The following is a 23216-nucleotide window of genomic DNA, read 5'->3' as shown; positions in this document are numbered from 1 at the left end:
TTCTGTGTGTGTGTCTGTGACCACTGTTTCTCGACAACCACTGGTCTGATCTAATTGAAACTTGCCAGGTATATTGCTGGGGACCTGAGTATGTGCCTTTTCAAGGTTTGATATAAATCAGACAAGTGGTTCCCAAGTTATGGCCATTTATTTACCAACCAATGACAAGACACGTTGCTGCATAGGCGTGGCCGATGGGGAAAGGGCGCCATTTAGTTACCAAGACAGGACACGTTGCTTGGCGTTTTGCACCCACAGTATCTATCTTTTATCTATGTATAATTCCAGAAATCTCTGTTTGTTTGCCTTTCTAAAGGTTTGAAATTAATCGGACAAATGGTTCCCAAGTTACGGCCAAGTTAGAGCGCGTTCCCTATTACGGGTTACAACGTACGGACTTCCAGATAGTGCTGACTTACCGTATTCTAATAATTTCTCGATTTCTTATGCGCATTTATAGATAAACACAATGCCCCAATCCAGTGGTCGTTTACGAGAGCGAAGGAACGACCTGTGTTGTTGTTGTTTCTGGCACCCGGTTTGAAATTTTTTTTTTTTTTGCACGTACGGACACGAACTGGTATACATAAATACTTTGAACGAACATAAATCCCAAATATGAACCAATTTTATTTAAATTATTTCATGCTTTACGTTTTCAATGTTTGTTGCTAAATTTACTTCGAAGGAAACACGATCTGAAAACAACAACAGAAGTCGATAATGTTGAAGAAGAAGAATCACGTGTTTAATATGAGCCCCGCCCACCAAGGTCTCTCTTTGTTTGAGTAAAATCTCTGATCCTTGTTGTATAATAATTATTTTCTTGATTTATACAAACAAGTTCGTGTTAATTGATTTATACAAACAAGTTCGTGTGAAGTGTTAATTTATGTTGAATTGTAATTTCACTGCGTGGAAGGAAATAGTCATTAAACAACAACCACTGAAAAGATGCAAGTGAAGAAGAAGAAGAAGAAGAAGAAGAAGAAGAATCCCCACGGTTTGTCGGCCTCACCGATCGAGGCTGCTCGAGCTTGTGTTCCTGTGACAAGGTCTTCTGAGTGTTTCACCATGGAAGACGATCTGTTAATGAAAGAGACCACGGCGTTGATCAAGGCCTACGTGATGCACCATGTGGTACCGGAGGAGCCGCAGATCCTCAACCAAGCAGAATCGGTTCTCGTCCTGCTCGGTGACGAGGTGTTTTCCAAATTCCGTGAGACCTTTGGGGAAATTGTGAGACGGCTTTACACGAACCGCTGCGATTTGAGTAACATGAGCTCGATGGCAGGAATGGTGACCCGCCATGTCGCGGAAGCGGTGTTCTCCGATGGCGTAGTGAAATGGGGAAGCCTCGTGTACGTCACCGTCCTGTTGGCCACTATCGCTCAGGAAATGGACGACCAGTTCAGAACAGTGGATGAACGAGCCGAGGTGTTGTCCCTTGAGATGAGCCGATACGTGGTGAAGCACCATGGGGACTGGATTAGAGAACGAGGTGGTTGGGTGAGTCATCGAGCCGGTGTTGTGGGTCCAGTCCCTAGATAGGGAGCCTGAGTCGCTCTTGTCCTTTAATCGTTCTGCACCACCGGTTTGAGAGACCGCACGGTGTTGGTGGGGATTCTAAAGACGGTTCGATCTGGACTGTCCTCTAATAGAGCCGGTTAGAGTTTGGGGCTGGGGTACCACCACGGAGAGATGACATTTAGTCTTGGTCGTGCACCTGTATCTCTCAAACGTGTCCTGTGGATGTAATGGTTAAATGGCGGGAGTTTACCTCAAATGAAGGTTTTCTGTGTTTCCCTCAGGAAGATTTTGTGCGAAGGTACAAACGAAGATCTCTGCCTTCCTTGATGACCCCATGAGTCTGTGCTGCGGTCTTGTTTGGAATCCAGGCCTCCATTGTTTGGTTTGTGGGATATCACGACTTCCAGAATCATCATTGAGATACTTTGAGGTCATCTGATGCTCGAGTACCACTTGGAAGGTTTAACTCCCGAACACGTAATGTTAGTAATAGTGATGGTGGGAGTAATGTTCGTAGTTGTGGTGGTGGAAAAAGTAATATTTGTACAAGTGGTAGTCGTAATGTTAGTTGTGGTAGTTATATGTTGGAAGTAGTGATGTTAGAAGTCATGATGGTCGAAGTATTGGAGTACCACTGGTGGTTGTGGTAGGTGTAGTCATCGTGGCCTATTGCCGTTGAAGAGTAAAGATAAGGCAGAAGATGAAGGATGAACGACGTCTCACACCGTCTGTTGCTCCACCATCCACCGTTGAAGAATCACAGCTCATTACATTGCCATGGCTGCTAGACACAGTTTAATTCTTTCCTTTGTTCATTCCCAATGCCACTCTCCATAGATCAGAAACGTGCATTCGGGAAGAGTGGAGAGAAGAATCTGGTGTGTACGTGTGATAAAGAAGCTTTACTCTGATCCAGTTGAAATGGTACGAATAAACTCACTGAGATAGAGCGTTGAAAGATGTGTCGTCTTCTTTGTTCGTATGCAGCACAAGGTGGGGGGTATCCTGGAACAGCCTACGTGTCCCAATTCTTGAATAGAGAATGCTGTAGGCAGGTTGACCAACCCTTGTAGAAGTTTCAATCACTTTTCCTTAATCTTAAAACACTCCAAGTGCGACGGAAAAAACTGTGCCTTCTCCACATAAAACCACACCACCCGATAGAGAGGGCAGCGCCGCTCTCACCTGCGTGCAGCGGAGGTGACGCGACATAATATGGTATCCCAGTGGGATCGTCCCGTTTATGAAAGGAGATGGCTCAGTTCAGATATGTGGAGACCACAAGGTTACAGTCAATCTGGAAGCCCCTCAGACACTTTCCCCATTCCTGCATTGATGAGTTGTTCACAAAACTTTCTGGGGGGAAACTTCACAAAGCTCGACTTGAGGCACCGCTACCAATTGTTGGTTTTGTCGAAAACCTCACGTGATTTGTCACGATAAACACACATCGTGGATAGTTCAGATATACACGCTAACCGTTTGGCATGTCAACGGTTGCAATTATAATCGATCGTCCAAGAGGTGGAATTATCGTACAAATACAACACTTATCGGACATCAGGCAACCCTGACCCTCTCCCACTTTATCCTGCACAAGTCATCGTGAAAGATGTGTCATCTTCTTTGTTCATCGTGAAAGGTGTATCACCACTATGACTACATAAACTACTACCACCACTGGTACTCCGTTACTACGACCATCATGACTTCTAACATGACTACGAGCAACATATTGTTACGGGGCCGGGTATCGGTGGCGAGCACGACCGCAAGAGGGAGCAGTAGAGTCGGCTCCACCGAACACACCGGAATTGAGGTCGTGCCTTTTGGATAAGTCAGAAAGGCATGGGTCCCTTACTGGTCCATGAATCGCCAATGAATCGACCGCTTGGGGTCGGGTCAATTGCCAAACTTCAATATACCTGATTACCCACGTGGACAAAGCTACCGGCGAATTCACACCCTCGACGGGCCTCAAGCGGAACGAGCCTGATCCGTGTGTAACCCGAGAGGAGATTGCCAAGGCCCGTCGGACCAAATGAACAATTTACGGCCTCGCTATTTCTCAACACACACCGTGCCAAGCCAAAGAAAGAAACACTGAAACGAGCTGGAGCATTTAACAAAAGGGATATTTATTTATAATGGGGGCAGGGAAGCACGCAAGAAGGCAAAGTTAACCAAATGCTGAAGGAATAGCAATTTATGTACAACTACTTATGCAGTTTTACTCAATAGACTGGTGCCACAAACACACACACACGTTTATCCAAAAAGAAACGGCCCCGTCAGGTCTTTATTGGAGGCCTCCAGCTCGAGGAAAGGTGAGCTGGAGGTCAGAGCATATTCTTGGACCTTCCCGCCTCGTGCGGTCTTCGACGATCCGGTGTGGCAGGACTCGAACCCACCACACAATGCCCCTCCAAGCCCAGGCAGGGGATCCTCGTGGGACAGGCTCGTAGGTACACAGGCCACAAGAGAAGAAACTCTGTTGGCGGGACCCCAGGAAGGCGACGACTGGCTTCAGAAGACCACCAGACGTCCGAAGACCAGCAGATAATTCTCAAAACTCAACTCTCTCAAGACCAGAAGACAACTCTCAACAAAACTCTCGTTTGGCCCACGCGCGCTTCTCTTCTCCCTCGCTCGCACTCCCTCATTGGGCAGAGAGAACGCTCTCTGCCAATATTTGGGGCCAAACTAGCCAATTGAAGGAAACCACGACATTGCAGAATGGGGAACAAGAAAGACAGTGCAATAGAAAACACAAAGAACAGGAAATGAGACAGGAGAAAGAAATCCGTCAATTGAAGGAAATAACGAGATTGCAGAATGAGGAACAGGAAAGACAGTGGAATCAAAAACTGAAAGAGGATGAATTTGAAACTGAACGACAAAAGGAAAAAACTAGGTTGGAGTTCGAGGAGAAAGTGAAGGAGCAAGGAATGAAGCAGGAAGGAGACAACAAGATTGGAGAGGGAAGAACGAGAGGAACAATGGGATAGAAAACAAAAAGAACATGAAGCCGAGGTTGACCAATTGGAAGAAAAGGCAAGGCTGGAGTGCGAGGAGATAGACAAAGAACAGCGAATGAAACACAAAAGGGAAATTAACCAAATGCAGCAAACCATGAAACTGGAGAAGGAAGGACAGGAGAGGAAACAAGGAAGGTAATGAGAGAACAGCGAATGAAACACAAAAGGGAAATTAACCAAATGAAGCAAACCATAAAACTGGAGAAGGAAGGACAGGAGAGGAAACAAGGAAGGGTAATGAGAGAACAGCGAATGAAACACAAAAGGGAAATTAACCAATTAAAGCAAACCATGAAGCTGGAGAAGGAAGGATAGGAGAGGAAACAACGAAGAGTATACGAGAGAACAGCGAATGAAACACAGGAAAGAAATAAGCCAATTGAAAGAAACGATGAGATTGGAAATGAAGAGCAGGAGAAAGTGTGGGGTAGAAAACAAGAACAATGTGAGTTTGAAATTGAACAACTTAAACGGAGAGCAAGATTGGAGTCAGCGGAGATTGAGGAGCTCTGGAGGGAGAACGAACAGCTAATGGGGCTCAGAGAGGAAGAACGACTCAAATGGGAAGGAAAAAGGAGCCAGAAAGAAACGGTAGAGGAGACGGCACGACAAAGACGGGGTTAAAAACGAGCACACACACACGGAGTTAGTGGAGGATAATGAGGGGGAGCTGGCAGACTGTTTTGGGACCCGGTGCTAGCAGCTGGATAGCCTCCTTCGGGAACGGAGGGAGACGCTATTCTCCCTTGAAGCTGATCGCGACCAGTTGGGTTCGGTCGTGTCAAGCGAGTTCGAGGGGACGAGTGCTGTGGACAGGTGCACATGCAGCTTGGGCGGTATAGAGGCCCCGGGAACCCTTGTGGGGACACAAATCCCCAGTGTGATTGTCCCGGTGTGTGTGGTGAAAGGTGTGAGTGCGCCCCCGTGTGTGAGTGGTGTGGTCACGAGTGTGCCGGAGTGCATGCTTCCCAGCACGCCGAGTGTAGATGAGGCACCGCGTGTGTCACCGCGTGTGCGAGTGAGTGGCCGAGTGCAAGAGAGACCATGTGTGTGAGAGAGCAGTATGTGAGGGAGATGACGGTGGGCATGTGCGAACATGCAGCCGCGTCTCCCTGGGTGAATGTCATGTCGTGGTGTGTGAGCGACGTGACACGCAGGTGTGCATGGGTCGAATGGAGGCGAGGACGGCGACAGAGAGACAGGGGCCGAGTAGCGGCCATAGTTGGATTGGGGACCGCGCCGGGTTTACCCAGCAGCGAGCGCGAGGTCCGTGCTGTGGTACGCACGAGGCCGCCACGTGCGCGGCTGCGGGAGTGAAACCCGGTCCGGGAACGCCAGCGGTGGATGTTGCCGATCCCGTGGATCGACAAAGGTTAGGCAGGATTACGGATTTGGACCGGACGGGTTCTCCTCGCAAGCTTGTGTTAAGCTCCAATGGGCAGGGCACATGTGTTCGCGTGGGGAACCCCTCGAGACGTGGGGCTTGTGTTTTTTTATGCGGAGGGTGACGTCGTGGCTGCACGTGTGGTTGGAATCCGGCAGGAGGGTGAATCCCTGCTGGATGGTGTCGTCCAAGAGGGACGAGGGACGCGAACGGCCGCCATGACGTCTCGCCAAAGGTGCGCGGCTGTGAATTGCCGCGCTGTTGCGCGAGTTGCGAGTTGCCGCGCTGGTGCATGTGCATTTAAAAAAAACAATAAAAAGCAAGCCTCGCTTTCGGGTGAACAGGATTCCTTGGGCAAGGGGTGGAAGACCCCCCTGCCAGGGCACAGGATGGAACTAGTTAGGGGGATGGGTTAGCTTCGCTCGACTGGTTTCATGGGGCAGGGGAAAGTCCTCATGGAGCCCGTGGAATGGATTAGGTGGAGGGATTCAGTTCAGATTTAGGTTGGGGAAATGATTTTAGAGCGTTTGGAAAACAAAGACAGACTTTGAATGTGTAGAGGGGATGTAGCTTAGCTACGTAGTGTAAATGGAATGTGCTGTAATGTAAGGGACGACGTGGGAGCACGAGGTAGTTAGGGGATTTAGTGAGAAGGATGGCAGAGTTCAGCGATGAGTGAGTTGAGAAATGTGGAAGGAAAATGTACTTGGTGAGTGAGTGAGGCCAGCGGGTCTGTGTGAATGGAGCGAATGTGGAATGCATGGTGCGATGAGTGATTGGGGGAGGAGTGACTCCCGCCCAAGGGACCCCGGGGTCAGTGTAGAGTGAGTTAGTGGGTGAGTTAAATTGACAAAATGGAGGTCTTTTGCTGTTGGTGGGAATGTAGGCTCGATACCCGTTTGGAGGGGTGCAGAAGCCCTGTTGACGGGCTGGGAGCGTGGCTACGAATGGTGAGTATCGCTGAGTGGGTACCCTGGGCACGAGGATAGTCGGCCGCGGTAGGCCAAGGGCCCATGGGGGGGGGGCTGGAATAGCGTAGTGGGCACGGGTGCGCCCGCATGATGAGGGGGCCCGGGGCGCCATTGGCCACGTGGGCAGTGTCGTGGGCACGGGTGACCCTCGGAGAGGGGCCCGGGAAGCCAGCCTGCCACGTGAGCGTTTCAGAGGATTCGCCATGGATGGCACTCCCCGGTGTTTAGGGAGCTGGTAGGCTCGGAGGCAGTGTAGTGCCCGGGGGTGCCGTTGTTGGAGAATTGGCAGAGGGGAGTTCCTGCCAAGGGAGCCACGCGTCCCAGCCGTGAGACCGTGTGAGGGCACGGGAAGAAAATTGGGGGGCATGGCCCGAAATTGTGAGGACACCAATACAGGCGACAGGAATCTGGGTTGATAGAACCAGTAGATTAAGCGAGAGGGGCTTGTTGAAAGGCCCGGGGTAGTTTAAGATGATAAATTTTACGGTAGATAGGAAGTTTACCCCTCCGCACCATCCATCCCTTCGCTCTCGTAGTGGGCCGCTAGACCAGGATTCTGTCGGCTTTGTTTGCCTGCAACCACCTTTGCCATGCCATGCCCACTGCCCATGTTCATCAGCCCCCGTTCTGTTTTGATTTGCCCCCCCCCCCTTGTTCATTCCATGTGCGCCGGGATCATCCTGAAGCCGCAAGAACTGTCCTGTAGTGGCGGCCCGTGCGTCGTTCATTGTTCACAGCATCCATTTAAAAGGGGGAGGCCTTGGACTGCATGTGAGCAGCCGGCGACGTTCCCCACACCTGCGTTTCATGAGCCAGAGACTGCATGCCAGCAGCCTGGCTCCCTGCTAACAGCTTTTCTCTTTGCAGAGTCCATTGATCCTGGGTCATGGTTTCGTGTAAGATTTGTAAGGTGAAGTTGTTTAGATGTACTGTAAATATGAGTGCGCCCACGGCATATATGTCATAGCGCCGGCAATTTTATTTAAGTCGTCCAGATGAGTGTGTTTGTTCGTAAGTTACCCAGCCCTCAGGTTATTTATTTTGGGGACACGAATACCATGAATGTCGCACTCAGGGATCCGAAGGTAAAACGTATTAGGGGAGAACTATACATGATGGTACACGAGAATTTGACGACTCGGGACGAGTCTGTAAAAAGGGGAGGGGGTAGTGTTACGGTTGTGGAAATTCACATTACACCATAAAGGGTCCTCAGGTGAGATATATCGGTAAGTTCATGTGAAGTTAGCCCAAACCGGTTGTTTGGAGGGAATATATGTGATTCATTCGGGCTGCGATACTTCAGTTAGCCGTTTTTCTTTTGCTGTCGTTATTTTGGTGCAAGAACAACCACGAACATCGCAAAAACCAACATCTCAATGATCACGCCATTCACGACACGACACCAACAATCACGCCATTCACACCACGACTCCACCTTCCACAACTACGCTACCACCATCTTCGCCACTCGCCATTCAATGAGTACCGTGTGGTCACGATCACCGCGTTACGGATGAAAGGAGCGGAGTGGCAGCAGCAACGAGGGTGCGAAGTGGCATCTCCCGCCCAAAACTCTCGCTTAAATATCTCCCGCCCAAAACGCCCGCGCAAATATCTCCCGCCCGAATCTTCCTTCCCTCGTCGTACGGCGCGTGGAGAAGAAAACCAACAACGCCTGTGGGGTTTTCCTGCCATTTTCCCCGCGCTTGGTGAGAAAGGGGGAGGGGGTGGCGCGTCCTCTCCCGATTGGCGGATGCGCGGTGTGACGCGGCCGGGGGATAGGAACGCCCCCCTTCGAGGCATTTTCTGGAAGCGTCTCGAAGGAAGGAGGAGCCAAGAACGGAGCGGGGCACGGGGCGGAGCGAAGGGCGAAGCCCAACCCTACAAAAGGGTGGGCGTGGAGAGTCCCTGTTCCATTATCCCTGAAGGAGAATTGTCGAGAGTTGTGGAGAGTCGCTGGTCCCTGGTCCCTGAATGAGAATTGTCGAGAGTTGTTGGAGAGTCCTTGCTCTTGGTTCGTTCAGAGGAAGAGGTTGAGGTTCTATTCGTTCGTTCCTGTTGGGCGGACGACACATGCAGGTGCGAGGCACGAGTGCAGTGGACCACGCCGGAGGGACTCGGAGTTACGGTCGCCAAGGACTCGACACGCTCAGGTAAGTCGCGACTTCCATTTCTTTTGGGTTCTGTGTAAACGTGTGTGTGTGGCGCCAGTCTGGTGAAGTAGAACTGTTTTAAGTGTTTCCGTGTGAATTGCATTATTCGGTTGTAGATCTGCGTGTGTCTCTTCGCTTGCTTTTATTGTGTTTTCTTGCTTGACTGTAATATACGTGCCTTCTGTGCTGCCGTGTGGCGCGGAATAAATGTGCTGGTCCAACTGTTCCCCGTTTCGCTGCGTCCTTTCCTTTGATTGAATCTCCATCTTGCATCACGTAAGGGATTAATAGTGGGTTGAAAACACCCGGTAACTAATCCGAACCGTCAAGGTTTACGATAACTCCGCTTGGTTATCCCTGTAGCACGGACCGAGCCGCTTAAGCTGTTTGTGTCCGGAGTCGACCTGTGGCATGGTACAACTCCTCGCTACGCTATCCACACGGGTACTTAGGTAAATCGACCATTCGCGATCGGACCCTGTTTCGCGCGGGTAGAATGCGGACTGAGTTGTGGTGAGGTGAAACCCCCACCCGTGACTAGCTCCCGGCGTTGTTCCAAGAGGGTCACGACTGAATTGACCGTTCCGGTGGGCGACGCGGTCGCCATTCGAGTCACGTGGCCGATCGCACGCCGGGCGGGCCAGAATTCGCAACAATATTATTAGAAATCCACAAAGACAGAAATGCTGGTGATTCCATTTATTTTGGATCCTTTTCACTTTGGTCAATAACGTTTGGATCGAGGAGAGATCGAAGGTGGAACGATGGTGTAGTTCCTTACAAACACTATATACACACCTTAAATGATGTTAAATAGACACCCGATTTTTGAAGGACGACCATTCGAAAAAGAAAACCTCAATCAAAAATCGGCTCGAGTGAAATTTTCTAAATATCTCGAAGTGTTTAATTCCGAAGTCTTGTTTCTCTACATTCAAAACTGAAGGACAAGTATTGAAAATACTGTACGCGGTTTTTCGGCTGCTGCAGAGCAACGGGTGGTTGCTCGGCAATGAAATTCAAACGCACATTCCCAGCCCATATGGCACCTGTTGGCAAAGTTTCATCAAAATGGGTTCGCTGGTTCGTGCTGTGGAGCCTCGCGCTGCAGACACACACACACACACACACACACACACACACACACACACACACACACACACACACACACACACACACACACACACACACACACACACACACACACACACACACACACACACGGAAAACCCGACAATAAGGGATATCTTGCATAGATAGCAAATCCAATAATCGGATAAAATAAAATAAAAACGAAAATATATAAACACTTTGAACGAACATACATCCCAAATATGAACTAATTTTATTTAAATTATTTCATGCTTTACGTTTTCAGTGTTTGTTGATAAATCTGCTTCGACGGAAACACGATCTGAAACAGAAGAAGTCGATAATGTTGAAGAAGAAGAATCACGTGTTTGATATTAGCCCCGCCCACCAAGGCCTCTCTTTGTTGTGAGTAAAATCTCTGAGAGTTGTTGTATAATAATTATTTTATCGATTAATACAAACCAGTTCGTGCTAAGTGTGAATTTATGTTGAATTGTAATTTAACTGCGTGGAAGGAAATATCAGTCATTAAACAACAACCATTGAACAGCTTAAAGTGAAGAGGAAGAAGAATCCCCACGGTTTGTTGGCCTCACCGATCGAGGCTGCTCGAGCTTGTGTTCCTGTGACAAGGTCTTCTGAGTGTTTCACCATGGAAGACGATCTGTTAATGAAAGAGACCACGGCGCTGATCAAGGCCTACGTGATGCACCATGTGGTACCGGAGGAGCCGCAGACCCTCAACCAAGCAGAATCGGTTCTCATCCGGCTCGGTGACGAGGTGTTTTCCAAATACCGTGAGACCTTTGGGGAAATCGCGAGACGGCTGTACACGAACCGCTGCGATTTGAGTAACGTGAGCTCGATGGCAGGAACGGTGACCCGTGTAGTGAAAGCCGTGTTCTCCGATGAGGAGGTGACCTGGGGAAGCCTCGTCATCGTCATCGTCCTGTTGGCCACGGTCGCTCAGGAAATGGACGACCAGTTCGGAATGGTGGACGAACGAGCCGAGGTGTTGTCCCTTGAGATGAGCCGATACGTGGTGAAGCACCATGGGAACTGGATTCGAGAACGAGGCGGTTGGGTGAGTCATCGAGCCGGTGTTGTGGGTCGAGTCCCGAGATAGGGAGCCTGGGTTGCTCTCGTCTTTTAGTCTTTCTGCGCGAGCGGTTTGAGAGACCGGACTGTGTTGGTGGGGATCCTAAAGACGGTTCGATCCGGGCTGTCCTCTAATAGAGGGGTTAGAGTTCGGGGCTGGGGTACCACCACGGAGAGATGACATTTAGTCTTGGTCGTGCACCTGTATCTCTCAAACGTGTCCCGTGGATGTAATGGTTAAATGGCGGGAGTTTACCTCAACTGAAGACTTTCTGTGTTTCCCTCAGGAAGATTTTGTGCGAAGGCACAAACCAAGATGTCTGCCTTCCTTGATGACCCAATGAGTCTGTGCTGCGGTCTTGCTTCGAATCATGGTCTCCATTGTTTACTTTGTGGGATAATACATCCTCCAGAATCATCATTGAGATACTTTGAGGTAATCTGATGCTCGAGTACCACGTGGAAGGTTAAACTCCCGAACACCTTTTGTTAGTAATAGTGGTAGTGGTAATGTTAGTAATAGTGATGATGGTTGTAATGTTCGTTGGAGTGGTAGTTTTGGTGGTGGTAAAAGTAATGTTCGTACAAGCGGTAGTCGTAATGTTAGTTGTGGTAGTTATAAGTTGGTAGTGGTCATGTTAGAAGTCGTGATGGTTGAAATAATGGAGTACGAGTGGTGGTTATTTTGGCCTTTTGCCGTTGTAGAGTAAAGATGAGGTAGAAGATGAAGGATAAACGACGACTCGCATCGTCTGTTACTCCACCTTCCACCGTTGAAGAATAACAGCTCATTGCATTGCCATGGCTGCTAGACACAGTTTGATTCTTTCCTTTGTTCATTCCCAATGCCACTCTCCATTGATCAGAAGCATGCATTTGGGAAGAGTGGAGAGAAGAATGTAGTATGTACGTGTGATAAAGAAGCTTCACTCTGATCCAGTTGAAATGCTACGAATAAACTCAATAAGATAGAACAATGAAAGATGTGTCCACTTCTTTGTTCGTATGCAGCACAAGGTGGCGTGTATCCTGGAACGGCCTACGTATCCCGATTCTTGAATAGAGAATGCTACAGGTGGGTTAACCAACCCTTGTAAAAATTTAAATAATTTTTCCTTTCTCTTAAAACACTCCAAGTGCAACGGAAAAAACTGTGCCTTCTCCACATCCAACCACACCACCCGCCAGACAGGGCAGTGCCGCTCTCACCTGCTTGCCTATTCTTGGACTTTCCCACCTCGTACGGTCTTCGACGATCCGGTGTAGCAGGACTCCAACCCACCACGCAATGCCGCTCCAAACCCAGGCAGGGGATCCTCGTGGGACAGTCTCACAGGCGCACAGGCCACAAGAGAAGACGCTCTGTTGGCAGGACCCCAGGAAGGCGACGACTGGCTTCAGAAGACCACCAGACGTCCGAAGGCCAGCAGATAATTCTCAAAATTCAATTCTCTCGAGACCAGAAGACAACGCTCAACAAAACTCTCGTTTGGCCCACGCACGCTTCTCTTATCCTACGCTCGCACTCCCTCAATGGGCAGAGAGAACGCTCTCTGCCCATATTTGGGGCCAAGCCAGAACGAAACGCTTTTGCCCATATTTTGGGCGAAGCCAGAGCGAACCGCTTGTGTCCATATTTGGGCCGAAGCCAGAGCGCAACACTTTTGCCCATATTTGGGGCGAAGCCAGAGCGCAACACTTTTGCCCATATTTGGGGCGAAGCCAGCACACCAACGTCCAGAGAAACCCTGCCTAGCACACTGGACTCCGCGCCCACGTATGTGCTGACACGCACGCGTGCAATGGTGCAGGTGAATGATGTTGGAAGGAAGCGAGGGCAGGTGTCGTTGTTGTGGTTGTTAGTTATTTAAATCCAATCAAAATAACTTACAGCGCATGTACAATTAATCACCCATTAAGCATAGGATGGGACCCGAACGTGAAACACATACTTACCGATATAGCTGATCTGGAGGACCTGGCTGTTGTGGGCAGTAAGCTACCAAATTCGCAACAATATAACTTCAATAACGATGTTGAAAAAGAAAATTCCAGATAAGAAGGTTATCATCGGATTAAAAAATATATAACTATCTTTCTATAATTCCAGCAATCTCTGTGTGTGTGTGTGTCTGTCTGTTTGTCTGTCTGTCTATCTGTCTGTCTGTCTACGACCGCCGTTTCTCGGCGACCGCCGGTCCGATCTCATTGAAACTTGCCAGGAGTATTGCCGGGGACCCACGGATGTGCCTTTTCGAGGTTTGATATCGATCGGACGAGCGGTTCCCAAGTTACGGCCATTTTACTGCTTTTTCAGTGTTGAAAAGGTGTATATATGGCAGCTGAAGGTGTCGTTCCACCTTCTGACCTTATCATGCCAATTTCTTTCCCAAATTATTAATAACCGGACGACCTCCAGTCCGATCGGATTGAAACTTGCCAGGAATATTGCCGGGGACCCACGGATGTGCCTTTTCGAGGTTTGATATCGATCGGACGAGCGGTTCCCAAGTTACGGCCACTTCTCTGTCGACCGATGACAAGACATGGTGCTATGACGTTACGAATCACGTCACAATAAATGTTTGTTTATTATTATTATTATTATTATTTTTTTGCATGAGTGACGGTCCAATCTGATTGAAACTTGCCAGGAATATTGCTGGGGACCCGCGGATGTGCCTTTTCAAGGTTTGATATTAATCGGATTAGCAGTTCACAAGTTATGGCCATTTATCTGTCGACTCATGACAAGACACGGTGCAATGACGTCACGAATGACGTCACAATTAATGTTTAGGTATTTGTTTATTATTAATATTGTTTTTTGCACGATTGACTATCCGATCTGATTGAATCTTGCCAGGAATATTGCTGGGGACCCGCGGATGTGCCTTTTCGAGGTTTGATATTTATCGGACGAGCGGTTCCCAAGTTACGGCCATTTATCTGTCGACCAATATCTGCGAGAGGGGGGGACGGGAGAGGGGAGGATGCGAGTGGGGGCGAGGGAGAGGGGCGAGAGAGGAGGGGGTGAAAGGAAGGGCGAGACGAGGGGGGAGCGAGGGGGGCAAGAGAGAGGGGGCAACACAATTCTTCTTCATTTGATATGACGTCACAATTGATGCTGGGGACCTGAGTATGTTTCCCAAGTTATGGCCATTTATGATATGGTTGGTCCAATCTAATTGAAATAATGCCCCAATCCAGTCGTCGTTTCGCACCTACGGGCCCGACCCTACGGGCCCGTACTAGTCTATCTATAATTCCAGCAATCTCTGTGTGTGTCTGTCTGTCTGTTTGTTTGTCTGCGACCGCCGTTTCTCGACAACCGCCGGTCCGATCAGAGTGAAACTTGCCAGGAATATTGCCGAGGCCCCGCAGATGTGCCTTTTCGAGGTTTGATGTCAATCGGACGAGCGGTTCCCAAGTTACGGCCATTTATCTGTCGACTCATAACAAGACACGGTGCTATGACGTCACGAATGACATCACAATTAATGTTTATTTATTTATTTATTTCTTGCACGATTGACGGTCTGATCTGATTGAAACTTGCCAGGAATATTGCTGGGGACCCGCGGATGTGCCTTTTCGAGGTTTGATATTGTTGTGGTTGAGGAAATTCGCAAACCACCATTCAGGTCCCGTAGGTGAGATATCTCTTTAAGTACATGTGTAGTTAGCCCCAAACCCGTTGTTTAGAGGTAATAAATGTGATTCATTCGGGTTGCGACCCTTTAAGATATCCGTTTTTCTTTTCTATCCATATTTTGAACCAACCACGTCTCAACCGCCATCACACAACCACCAACCGCAACGCCGCTTCACAACAACAACAACAACGCCAACAACCACGACCTTTACCTTCACAGCTCGCTCCCGCAAACATCACATCACCGCCATTCTAAGCGTCACCGTGGCCATGGACCACGTGCGTGGACGTCGCAGTGGAGTCGCTCGTCGCGGGACCCAAGCAAGCCAGCTATCCTCTTTCCCCAGAGCATGAACAATTCCCCCCTTTTTCCCCCCCGCGCTGAGATAGTGCGAAAAGGGGGCCCCATTCCCACCCCACTCCAAGCAGTGCCAACGAAACCCGCGAAGGAGCGCGGAGTCTGGGCACCGCCGCCACATTTGCGGCTCATCACAAAACACGGGTGGGCTCCACCCGGTCTCGCGGCCCACAGGCCCCGTCTGCCCCCTTGTCTTTGAGGGTGGCCCTTTTCTTTTGCTTTTGAGTATATGTGTTGTCGGCGCCGTCTGTAAAGTAAAACTGTGTAAGTGTTGCCGTGTGCATGCGTAGTCAGTAGTAGATCTGCATTGTTGTGTTTCTTTTGTAACATCTGCTTTTGGTGCGTAATTTTTGTAATTGTATATGTGTGCTCTCCGTGTGCCGCGGAATAAATGCACATTATGTTGAACTGTTTTTCCCGTTTCGCTTCGTCTTTTCTTTAATTGAATCTCCATCTTGCTTCACGTAAAGGGTTGGTAGTGGGCTTAATACGCCCGATAATTAATCGGAACCGTCGAGGCCGACGATAACACCGCTCGGTTATCCCGATAGTACGGAACGGGTCGCTTAAGTGGCCCTTGTCCGGGGTCGACCTGCGGCGAGGTGCGATCGCCCGGTCTACCCTCCGTGTGGGTACTTAGGTCGGTCGAATTTGGCGAACAACCCTATCCCACGCGGGGGGCCGATTGGCACGATCGTGGTGAGGCCGAAAGGCCCACCCGTGACTAGTTCCCGGCGTTAGTCCGAGAGGGTCACGACAGAATTGTCCGTCCGGTGGGCGACGTGCCGCGATTCGAGTTACGTGGCCGCTCGCACGCCGGCGGGCGCGAATTCGCAACAATATTAATCGGACGAGCGGTTCCCAAGTTACGGCCATTTATCTGTCGACCAATATCTGCGAGAGAGGGGGCGGGACAGGGGGTGATGAGAGTGGGGACGAGAGAGAGGGGAGAGAGAGGAGGGGGGAGAGAGGAAGGGTGAGACTAGGGGGGAGAGGAGGGGGAGAGAGAGGGGACAAGAGAGGAGGGAGAGAGAGGGGGTTGAGAGGAGGGGGATGAGAGTGGGGGGGGCGAGAGAGGGCTGCACATACTGGCACGCCCCTACGGGCCCGCCCCTACGCGGGCCCGTACCAGTATATATAAATACTTTGAACGAACATACATCCCAAATATGAACCAATTTTATTTCAATTATTTAATGCTTTACGTTTTCAGTGAATGTTGATAAATCTGCATCGACGGAAACACGATCTGAAACAACAACAGAAGAAGTCGATAATGTTGAAGAAGAAGAATCACGTGTGTAATATTAGCCCCGCCCACCAAGGCCTCTCTTTGTTGTGAGTAAAATCTCTGATAGTTGTTGTATAATAATTATTTTATCGATTGATACAAACAAGTTGGTGTTATGTGTTAATTTATGTTGAATTGTAATTTAACTGCGTGGAAGGAAATAACAGTCATTAAACAACAACCATTGAACACCTGAAAGTGAAGAAGAGGAAGAATCCCGAAGGTTTGTCGGCCTCACCGATCGAGGCTGCTCGAGCTTGTGTTCCTGTGACAAGGTCTTCTGAGTGTTTCTCCATGGAAGACGATCTGTTAATGAAAGAGACCACGGCGTTGATCAAGGCCTACGTGATGCACCGTGTGGTACCGGACGAGCCGCAGACCCTCAACCAAGCAGGATCGATTCTCATCCGGATCGGTGACGAGGTGTTTTCAAAATACCGTGAGACCTTTGGGGAAATGGCGGGACGGCTTTACCTGAACCCCCACGATTTGAGTAACGCGAGCTTGGTGGCAGGAACGGTGACCCGTGTCGCAGAAGTGGTGTTCTCCGATGATGAGGAGAACTGGGGACGCCTCGTCGCCGTCATCGTCCTGTTTGCCACGGTTGCTCAGGAAATGGACGACCAGTTCGGAACGGTGGACGAACGAGCCGAGGTGTTGTCCCTTGAGATGAGCCGATACGTGGTGAAGCTCCTTGGGGACTGGATTCGAGAACGAGGCGGTTGGGTGAGTCATCGAGCCGGTGTTGTGGGTCCAGTCCCGAGATAGGGAGCCTGGGTCACTCTGGTCCTTGAGTCGTTCTGCACGAGCGGTTTGAGAGACCGGACTGTGTTGGTGGGGATTCTAAAGACGGTTTGATCCGGGCTGTCCTCTAATAGAGGGGTTCGAGTTCGGAGCCGGGGTACCACCACGGAGAGATGACATTTATACTTGGTTTTCTGTGTGTCCCTCAGGAAGATTTTGTGCGAAGGTACAAACTAAGATGTCTGCCTTCCTTGATGACCCCATGAGTCTGTGCTGCGGTCTTGTTTGGAATCATGGCCTCCATTGTTTGGTTTGGTAGATATCACATCTTTCAGAATCGTCATTGACATACTTTGATGAAAGCTGATGCTCGAGTACCGCATCGAAGGTTAACCTCCCGAACGCGTTCTGCTAGTTCAAGTGGTACTCGTAATGTTAGTTGTGCAGATGGTTGTGCAGATGGTTAGTCGTAATGATGTTTGAAGTAATATATTGGTCGTCGTAATGGAGTACCAGTGGTGGTCGTAGTGGCTGCAGTTATAGTGGCCTATTGCCGTTGAAGAGTATAGATAAGGCAGAAAATAAAGGATGAAAGACTTATTGCACCGTCTGTTTCTCTGCCATCCACCGTTGAAGAATCACAGCTCATTACATTGCCATGGCTGCAAGACACAGTTTAGTTATTTCCTTTGTTTATTCCCAATGCCACTCTCCATTGATCAGAAGCGTGCATTCCGGAAGAGTGGATAGAAGAATATGGTGTGTACGTGTGATAAAGTGCAAAAGATGAAGATGAAGCTTTACTCTGATCCAGTTGAAATGGTACGAATAAACTCAATGAGATAGAGCATTGAAACATGTGTCGTCTAATTTGTTCGTATGCAGCACAAGGTGGCGGGTATCCTGGAACGGCCTACGTAGCCCGATTCTTGAATAGAGAATGCTTCTGGCAGGTTAACCAACCCTTGCGAAATTTTAATCACTTTTTCCTTTAACTTAAAACACTCCAAGTGCGACGGGAAAAACTGTGCCTTCTTCACATAAAACCACACCACCCGCCAGACAGGGCAGCGCCGCTCTCACCTGCTTACAGCGGAGATGGCGTGACATTGGCAGAGCAGAAACATGCATGAGGCAAAACATGAATATCTATGAGGTGGAGCATGAATATACTGTTACGTTTGTGGGGGTCGTTGGAGTAATCCTAAGTGAAGATAGGAATGTATAGTAGAGCATGGTCCGTGGATGGGTAGAAGACATCTCAATGTAATTTAAGTTGGGAAAACTGTGAGCTAAAGATTGTTGTCGTGTCACCACACAGGGGTGGTGTTGTGTTAACTCGGTAGGGCCGAAGGCTAGTTTCTCCCAACATGTGATTGCACCCTGTGACCTTTTCCTGCGTTTTTACATTCACTAGTCCGGCCATAAAGAAACACGTTTTTACAACAACCGACCCAACTGCCCACAGGACCTGAACATTCCCAAGCAGACAAAACCCCGCCTCCCAGGAATCATAATCAGCAGGCCACGCCCCTGAGGTTAATGAATGGTTGGGGTGACATCAGGCAGAAGGTTTGAGGGAGGTTGGGACAAAGAGTGTCGCTTGGGTTTTTCTTCATCAATCAGGAAGGTTGGCAATCTTTGGTTTGTGTGGACCTGGTACTGAGAGAGAGAGAGAGAGAGAGAGAGAGAGAGAGAGAGAGAGAGAGAGAGAGAGAGAGAGAGAGAGAGAGAGAGAGAGAGGTGTGAGAAGGTGAGGGTGAGAGAGAGAGAAGGTGAGGGTGAGAGAGAGAGAAGGAGGTTAGAGAAGGTGAGGGTGAGAGAGAGATAGAGAGAGAGATATCGTGAGGAGGAGGTTTTGCAGTGGTTTGTGGGGCTCTTGGCATTTCGGATGGACTGGAGAGCTAAAGAGGACCTCCCGCACAAATTACCTCCTGAACGTGGTGTCGCAGAGAGCGACTCAGCGCCATATTGTGAGCTTCCGGCGTGGTGACTTCGAGGTTCAACGACTACCAGGCTCCCAAAGGCCAATTCTGGACGTGAAGCTGAGTGCCGGCATGAAGGGGGGATTTTCTTTTATTTTATCTTTCCCCTTATCTGTGTTTCGTGGAGACATCTCTGGACTGATGTATTTTTGGTCAGACGTCTCAAATTCGTTTTTTGTTTCACTTCACCTTTAATTTTCACCTCGTTGATTTATTTCCATTAAACCATTATTTTTGAATTTATTTGTGTTCGTTTATTCGTTGTGGGTTCGAGAATAAAGCCGTGTGTTTTCGCTTCAGGTAAGCGCCTTCTCTGCTTTCAATCCCGCGCGCGTCATAAGCACCAAGAATTCTGGCTGTTCACGTCGGAGTTGAAACCATTCGGCTCCAAATCAAATCTTTTCTCCAACGGCTGATCTCAGATCATAAGTTTCGATTCAGACCTTGTCGTTGAAGCTTGGACGTGCTGTTTTTGCTGTTCCAGCAACGGATGGAGGCCCTCAATGCAAAGCATGAGATCAGGGCGGTCTCTGGAGGGATCTTGAGCATTTGAAAGAGCTGGTATAATACAAATAGAGAACGAATTCCATCAATAAATTTAACAAATGGAGACATTCAACGTTCCTGCTGCATGACGTCACCAAGAAATAAAACACAGGCTCGTATGGGATTTGAATTCACGACCACTGGTTGATAAGACCAGTTAAGACCAGTGCTCTAACCGCTGAGCAAAAGAGCCAGGTTGATGATCTGTGATTTTGACTTGTTTATAAGGAGTTTAGATCATCCATGTACAGGAGATGTGTCACCTTTCCTGTTTCTTTGGTTGTTCTCTTATTGGACGCGTGTGTACATAGATTTGTGTGTATAAGTGGGTGTGTGTAGATTTTTGTGTGTTTATCAACATTCACAGAGTACCTGTGACTCAACAACACAAACACAGGTGTGGTAACGACCATGGCAGCAATCGCTCATTTATATATTTCTGGCTGTTCGGTACTCGAGGAGGATTGCTGTGCGGTATTCGAGGGGGATGACCCTGGGCCCAAAGAAGAAAATACCAGTTGGGTCACGGAGGTGTGCACACCTACTTCTAAAAATCAACTGCAAACAGAAGATATTCCAAACAAAGGTCGTTCAAGAAATCATTTATTTAATGCTTAACAGGTAACCTTCATCCTGTAGTAACATCTGGGTAACCTGGGGTCTTTCGGAGCCCACCTTGGGAAATAATTTTCTCATCATTTTATGACAATAACATGATGTGCATATGAAATTGAAATCCTTTGCCATAGTTTAAGATTGAAACGACATTAATCTACTGTTAATGACTATTTTTAAATTATTTTTAGAAAAAAACATGGCTTTTAAAAAAAATGTACCTTTAAAAATGTTTTTTGTTTTGTTTTGAAAAACCCAGTTTACCTTGGGGTCCTCAAAACTGCAGGTTACCTATGAAGGGTTAAAATTGATTTATTTTGTTGAAAATAATCCCAGCTCACCTTGGGGTCCTCAAAACTCCAGGTAACCTATTAATGGGGTGGAGAAGCCAAAAATGGTGCACTTTGGGTTAAAAGCATGAAACTTGGTACATACATGAAGTTGCCCCAAACTGATTATTTTTAGATGTGGATCCAGGTCAGCAGTGCCCCCTGGTGGCTGTTGTTGAAGGTTTTTAAAAATGGCCACCGAGTTAATCTGAACGTCCATATGTTTTGAACTATACATCCTAGAATCAACATCTTGGTCTCTAAATGCATAGATTTGAGGTCAGAAGTCATTCCAAACAATAAAAATTACAATCTATGCATTGCATTAGTACATAACACACTGTTTTGGTTTTGCAGCTTAGTGTTTACTAATTATTATTTTTTCTTTCAGGTTATGAGAAGCAAACATCAAGTCGAAGAGTAGAGATGCAGAAATACAAGATTGTAGATATTGAGGTGCCAAGCTCCTCCAAGGACACCAACAATCCAACTATCAAACTTTGCAGGAAATAATCTTTTGCACCATTGCAGTGTGCTGCAAAATCTACAAGAGAGGATGTTGCTGCTGGGTACAAATATGTTGGTGAAAATCTTCTGAAAATTAAGGAACTTGATGCCATCCCCGATGGTGTGAATATACAACACTTAAATATTTTCACAAACTTAGCAGACACATTACAGAAAAATAGTGCTGCCCGGCATAAGTCGTGCAGAAATAAAGTCAGTAATGAAAAGTTTCAGAGAGCACACAAGAGAAAAACTGTGGAATCACCAGAGCAAAGTCCTGTGAAAACAAGAAGATCCTGTTCAGAGAATAAAGGACCAGATCTGTGCATCTTCTGCAACAATCCTGCTGGACGTGACGGCCTTCATTAGGCTGCCTCATTTGACGTTAACTTCAAAATAAGGAAGTATGCTACAGAACTTTCTGATCGACATCTGATGGCATTTTATCTATCACGAAACCATATCCATGGAGAAACGACAAACAAAGGTCTGGTTGATAATCTCTACAGCATGGGATTATGTGTCTCATATGATGGTGTCCGAGGAATTTCTACCGAGATAACTAACAAAGTTTGTGCCATGTATGATAAGGAAGGAGGGGGTTTGTCCCCCCAAACTTGCAAGGAACATCTTTACTGTGGCAGCAGTGGACAATATTGATCACAACCCGAGGTCAACAACTGCCAAAGATTCTTTTCATGGGACAGGTATATCCATGATGCAACAACCATCAGTTGAAAGTGAAGGAACATCACGTGCTATTCCAGTGATAAGTGAGATAACACGTAAGGAGAATTCATGTTTCATCAAAGGTGCCAACGAACTGGCAAAGCTTTCTTGGTGTCAGTGAGAACAAAACAGAGCTCTTTCACATGCTGGCAAAAGAGATTACAAGCACTGATTTCCAAGGCAAAGTGGTTTACAGCACTTATGATGATCAAGTACTTTCATCACCAGTGAGAGATGACAAAAATCTCATTGAACCTTGCTCACACGAGGAAGCAGACACGAGGATGGTGCTGCATCTTTTGGACGTCGCACATGAAGGACATTAAAATATCACGGTCAGAGCATCAGATACGGATGTGGTGGTACTCATTGTGTCAAACCTGCATAATATTCCAGCAAATGATATATGGACATCATTTGGTACAGGGAAGCATCACAGATACATTGCATCACATGAAATTGCTGCTGGATTGGGTCCATCAAAAGGTCCAGCAGCAGCAATGTTTCATTCATTTACTGGGAGTGACACCACCTCCTTCTTTACATGGATAGGCAAACGCAGAGCAATGTATCGTTTTGAGAAGTTGAAGCTAAAATACACAATATTTGCACAGTATGCTGCACAGTATGCCGACAGATCCGACGAAAAAGTTCCAAAACGCACCAAACCCGAACAGGTCAATTCTAAAGTTCGTGATGCATTGTGTAATGATAATAAAAATAATTACCGAGGCATGAAAATTGCTTTGTTCGGATGCACTTCCTGCCATCATCCACCGGAGGGCGCTTTACACTGTGAACACTGAAATAACATTCCAAAGGAAAACATCAACGAGCTTCAAACTCGAACAAGTAAATTCTAAAGTTCGTGATCCCTTGTGTTGTCATAATAATAATAATTACCGAGTTATGAAAATTGCTTTGTTCAGATGCACTTCCTCCCATCATCCACTGGAGGGCGCTTTTCACTGTGAACACTGAAGCACCAAATTCTGCTTTGCGGCTCTCTGTCGTAAAGTACAGTGCTGCAATTTACAGTTCATACCAGTTAACCACCCTCGGTACAGTATGATGACGTTTTGAGGGGAAAGCACCACAAAGCACCAAATCCTGCAGTGATTTAATTTCTCTTTCACTTTGCTGTTCAAAGTTGAAATGTGCCATCTGGTGGACGATTTTATGAACTAC

General features: G+C 47.9%; 3 protein-coding genes across 10 annotated transcripts; all 3 read left to right on the top strand.

Annotated features, from left to right (window-relative positions):
• On the top strand, nt 1–2488 carry LOC147006529 (uncharacterized). Of its 4 annotated transcripts, none has more exons than XM_085868632.1 (3): nt 804–1509; nt 1812–1912; nt 2368–2488. In XM_085868632.1, the coding sequence occupies exons 1-2, from the start codon at nt 955–957 to the stop codon at nt 1866–1868; spliced, it is 612 nt and encodes a 203-aa protein (XP_085724758.1). In that variant the 5' UTR covers nt 804–954; the 3' UTR covers nt 1869–1912; nt 2368–2488. The 4 variants fall into 4 exon arrangements, 1 of the variants encoding a protein (XP_085724758.1); XR_015054783.1 differs by having other exon boundaries at nt 807–1509; nt 1812–1990; XR_015054782.1 differs by having other exon boundaries at nt 807–1509; nt 1812–2012.
• Nucleotides 2489–10674: 8186 nt separating this feature from the next.
• Nucleotides 10675–13554, top strand: LOC147006528 (apoptosis regulator Bcl-2-like). 5 transcript variants are annotated; one of them, XR_015054787.1, is made up of 3 exons: nt 10675–11255; nt 11561–11705; nt 12281–13554. XR_015054787.1 is itself a non-coding variant. In XM_085868634.1 (2 exons), the coding sequence occupies exons 1-2, from the start codon at nt 10824–10826 to the stop codon at nt 11600–11602; spliced, it is 474 nt and encodes a 157-aa protein (XP_085724760.1). In that variant the 5' UTR covers nt 10675–10823; the 3' UTR covers nt 11603–12267. The 5 variants fall into 5 exon arrangements, 2 of the variants coding, with proteins under 2 accessions (XP_085724760.1, XP_085724759.1); XR_015054786.1 differs by lacking the exon at nt 12281–13554 and adding an exon at nt 11975–12268; XR_015054785.1 differs by lacking the exon at nt 12281–13554 and adding an exon at nt 11975–12267 and having other exon boundaries at nt 11557–11705.
• A 2863-nt stretch (nt 13555–16417) lies between these two features.
• Nucleotides 16418–18173, top strand: LOC147006527 (apoptosis regulator Bcl-2-like). Its single transcript, XM_085868626.1, has 2 exons — nt 16418–17299; nt 17527–18173. The coding sequence occupies exons 1-2, from the start codon at nt 16868–16870 to the stop codon at nt 17581–17583; spliced, it is 489 nt and encodes a 162-aa protein (XP_085724752.1). The 5' UTR covers nt 16418–16867; the 3' UTR covers nt 17584–18173.
• The last annotated feature ends 5043 nt before the right edge of the window (nt 18174–23216 follow it).

Source organism: Eptatretus burgeri, unplaced genomic scaffold, assembly GCF_056783735.1.
Source record: "Eptatretus burgeri isolate ZD-2024b unplaced genomic scaffold, Ebu_testis_v1 Ebu_testis_scaffold_3168, whole genome shotgun sequence".
NCBI classification, from domain to species: domain Eukaryota; kingdom Metazoa; phylum Chordata; class Myxini; order Myxiniformes; family Myxinidae; genus Eptatretus; species Eptatretus burgeri.
Note: the sequence above shows the minus strand (reverse complement) of the source record. Positions and strands in the feature narration are given on the sequence as shown.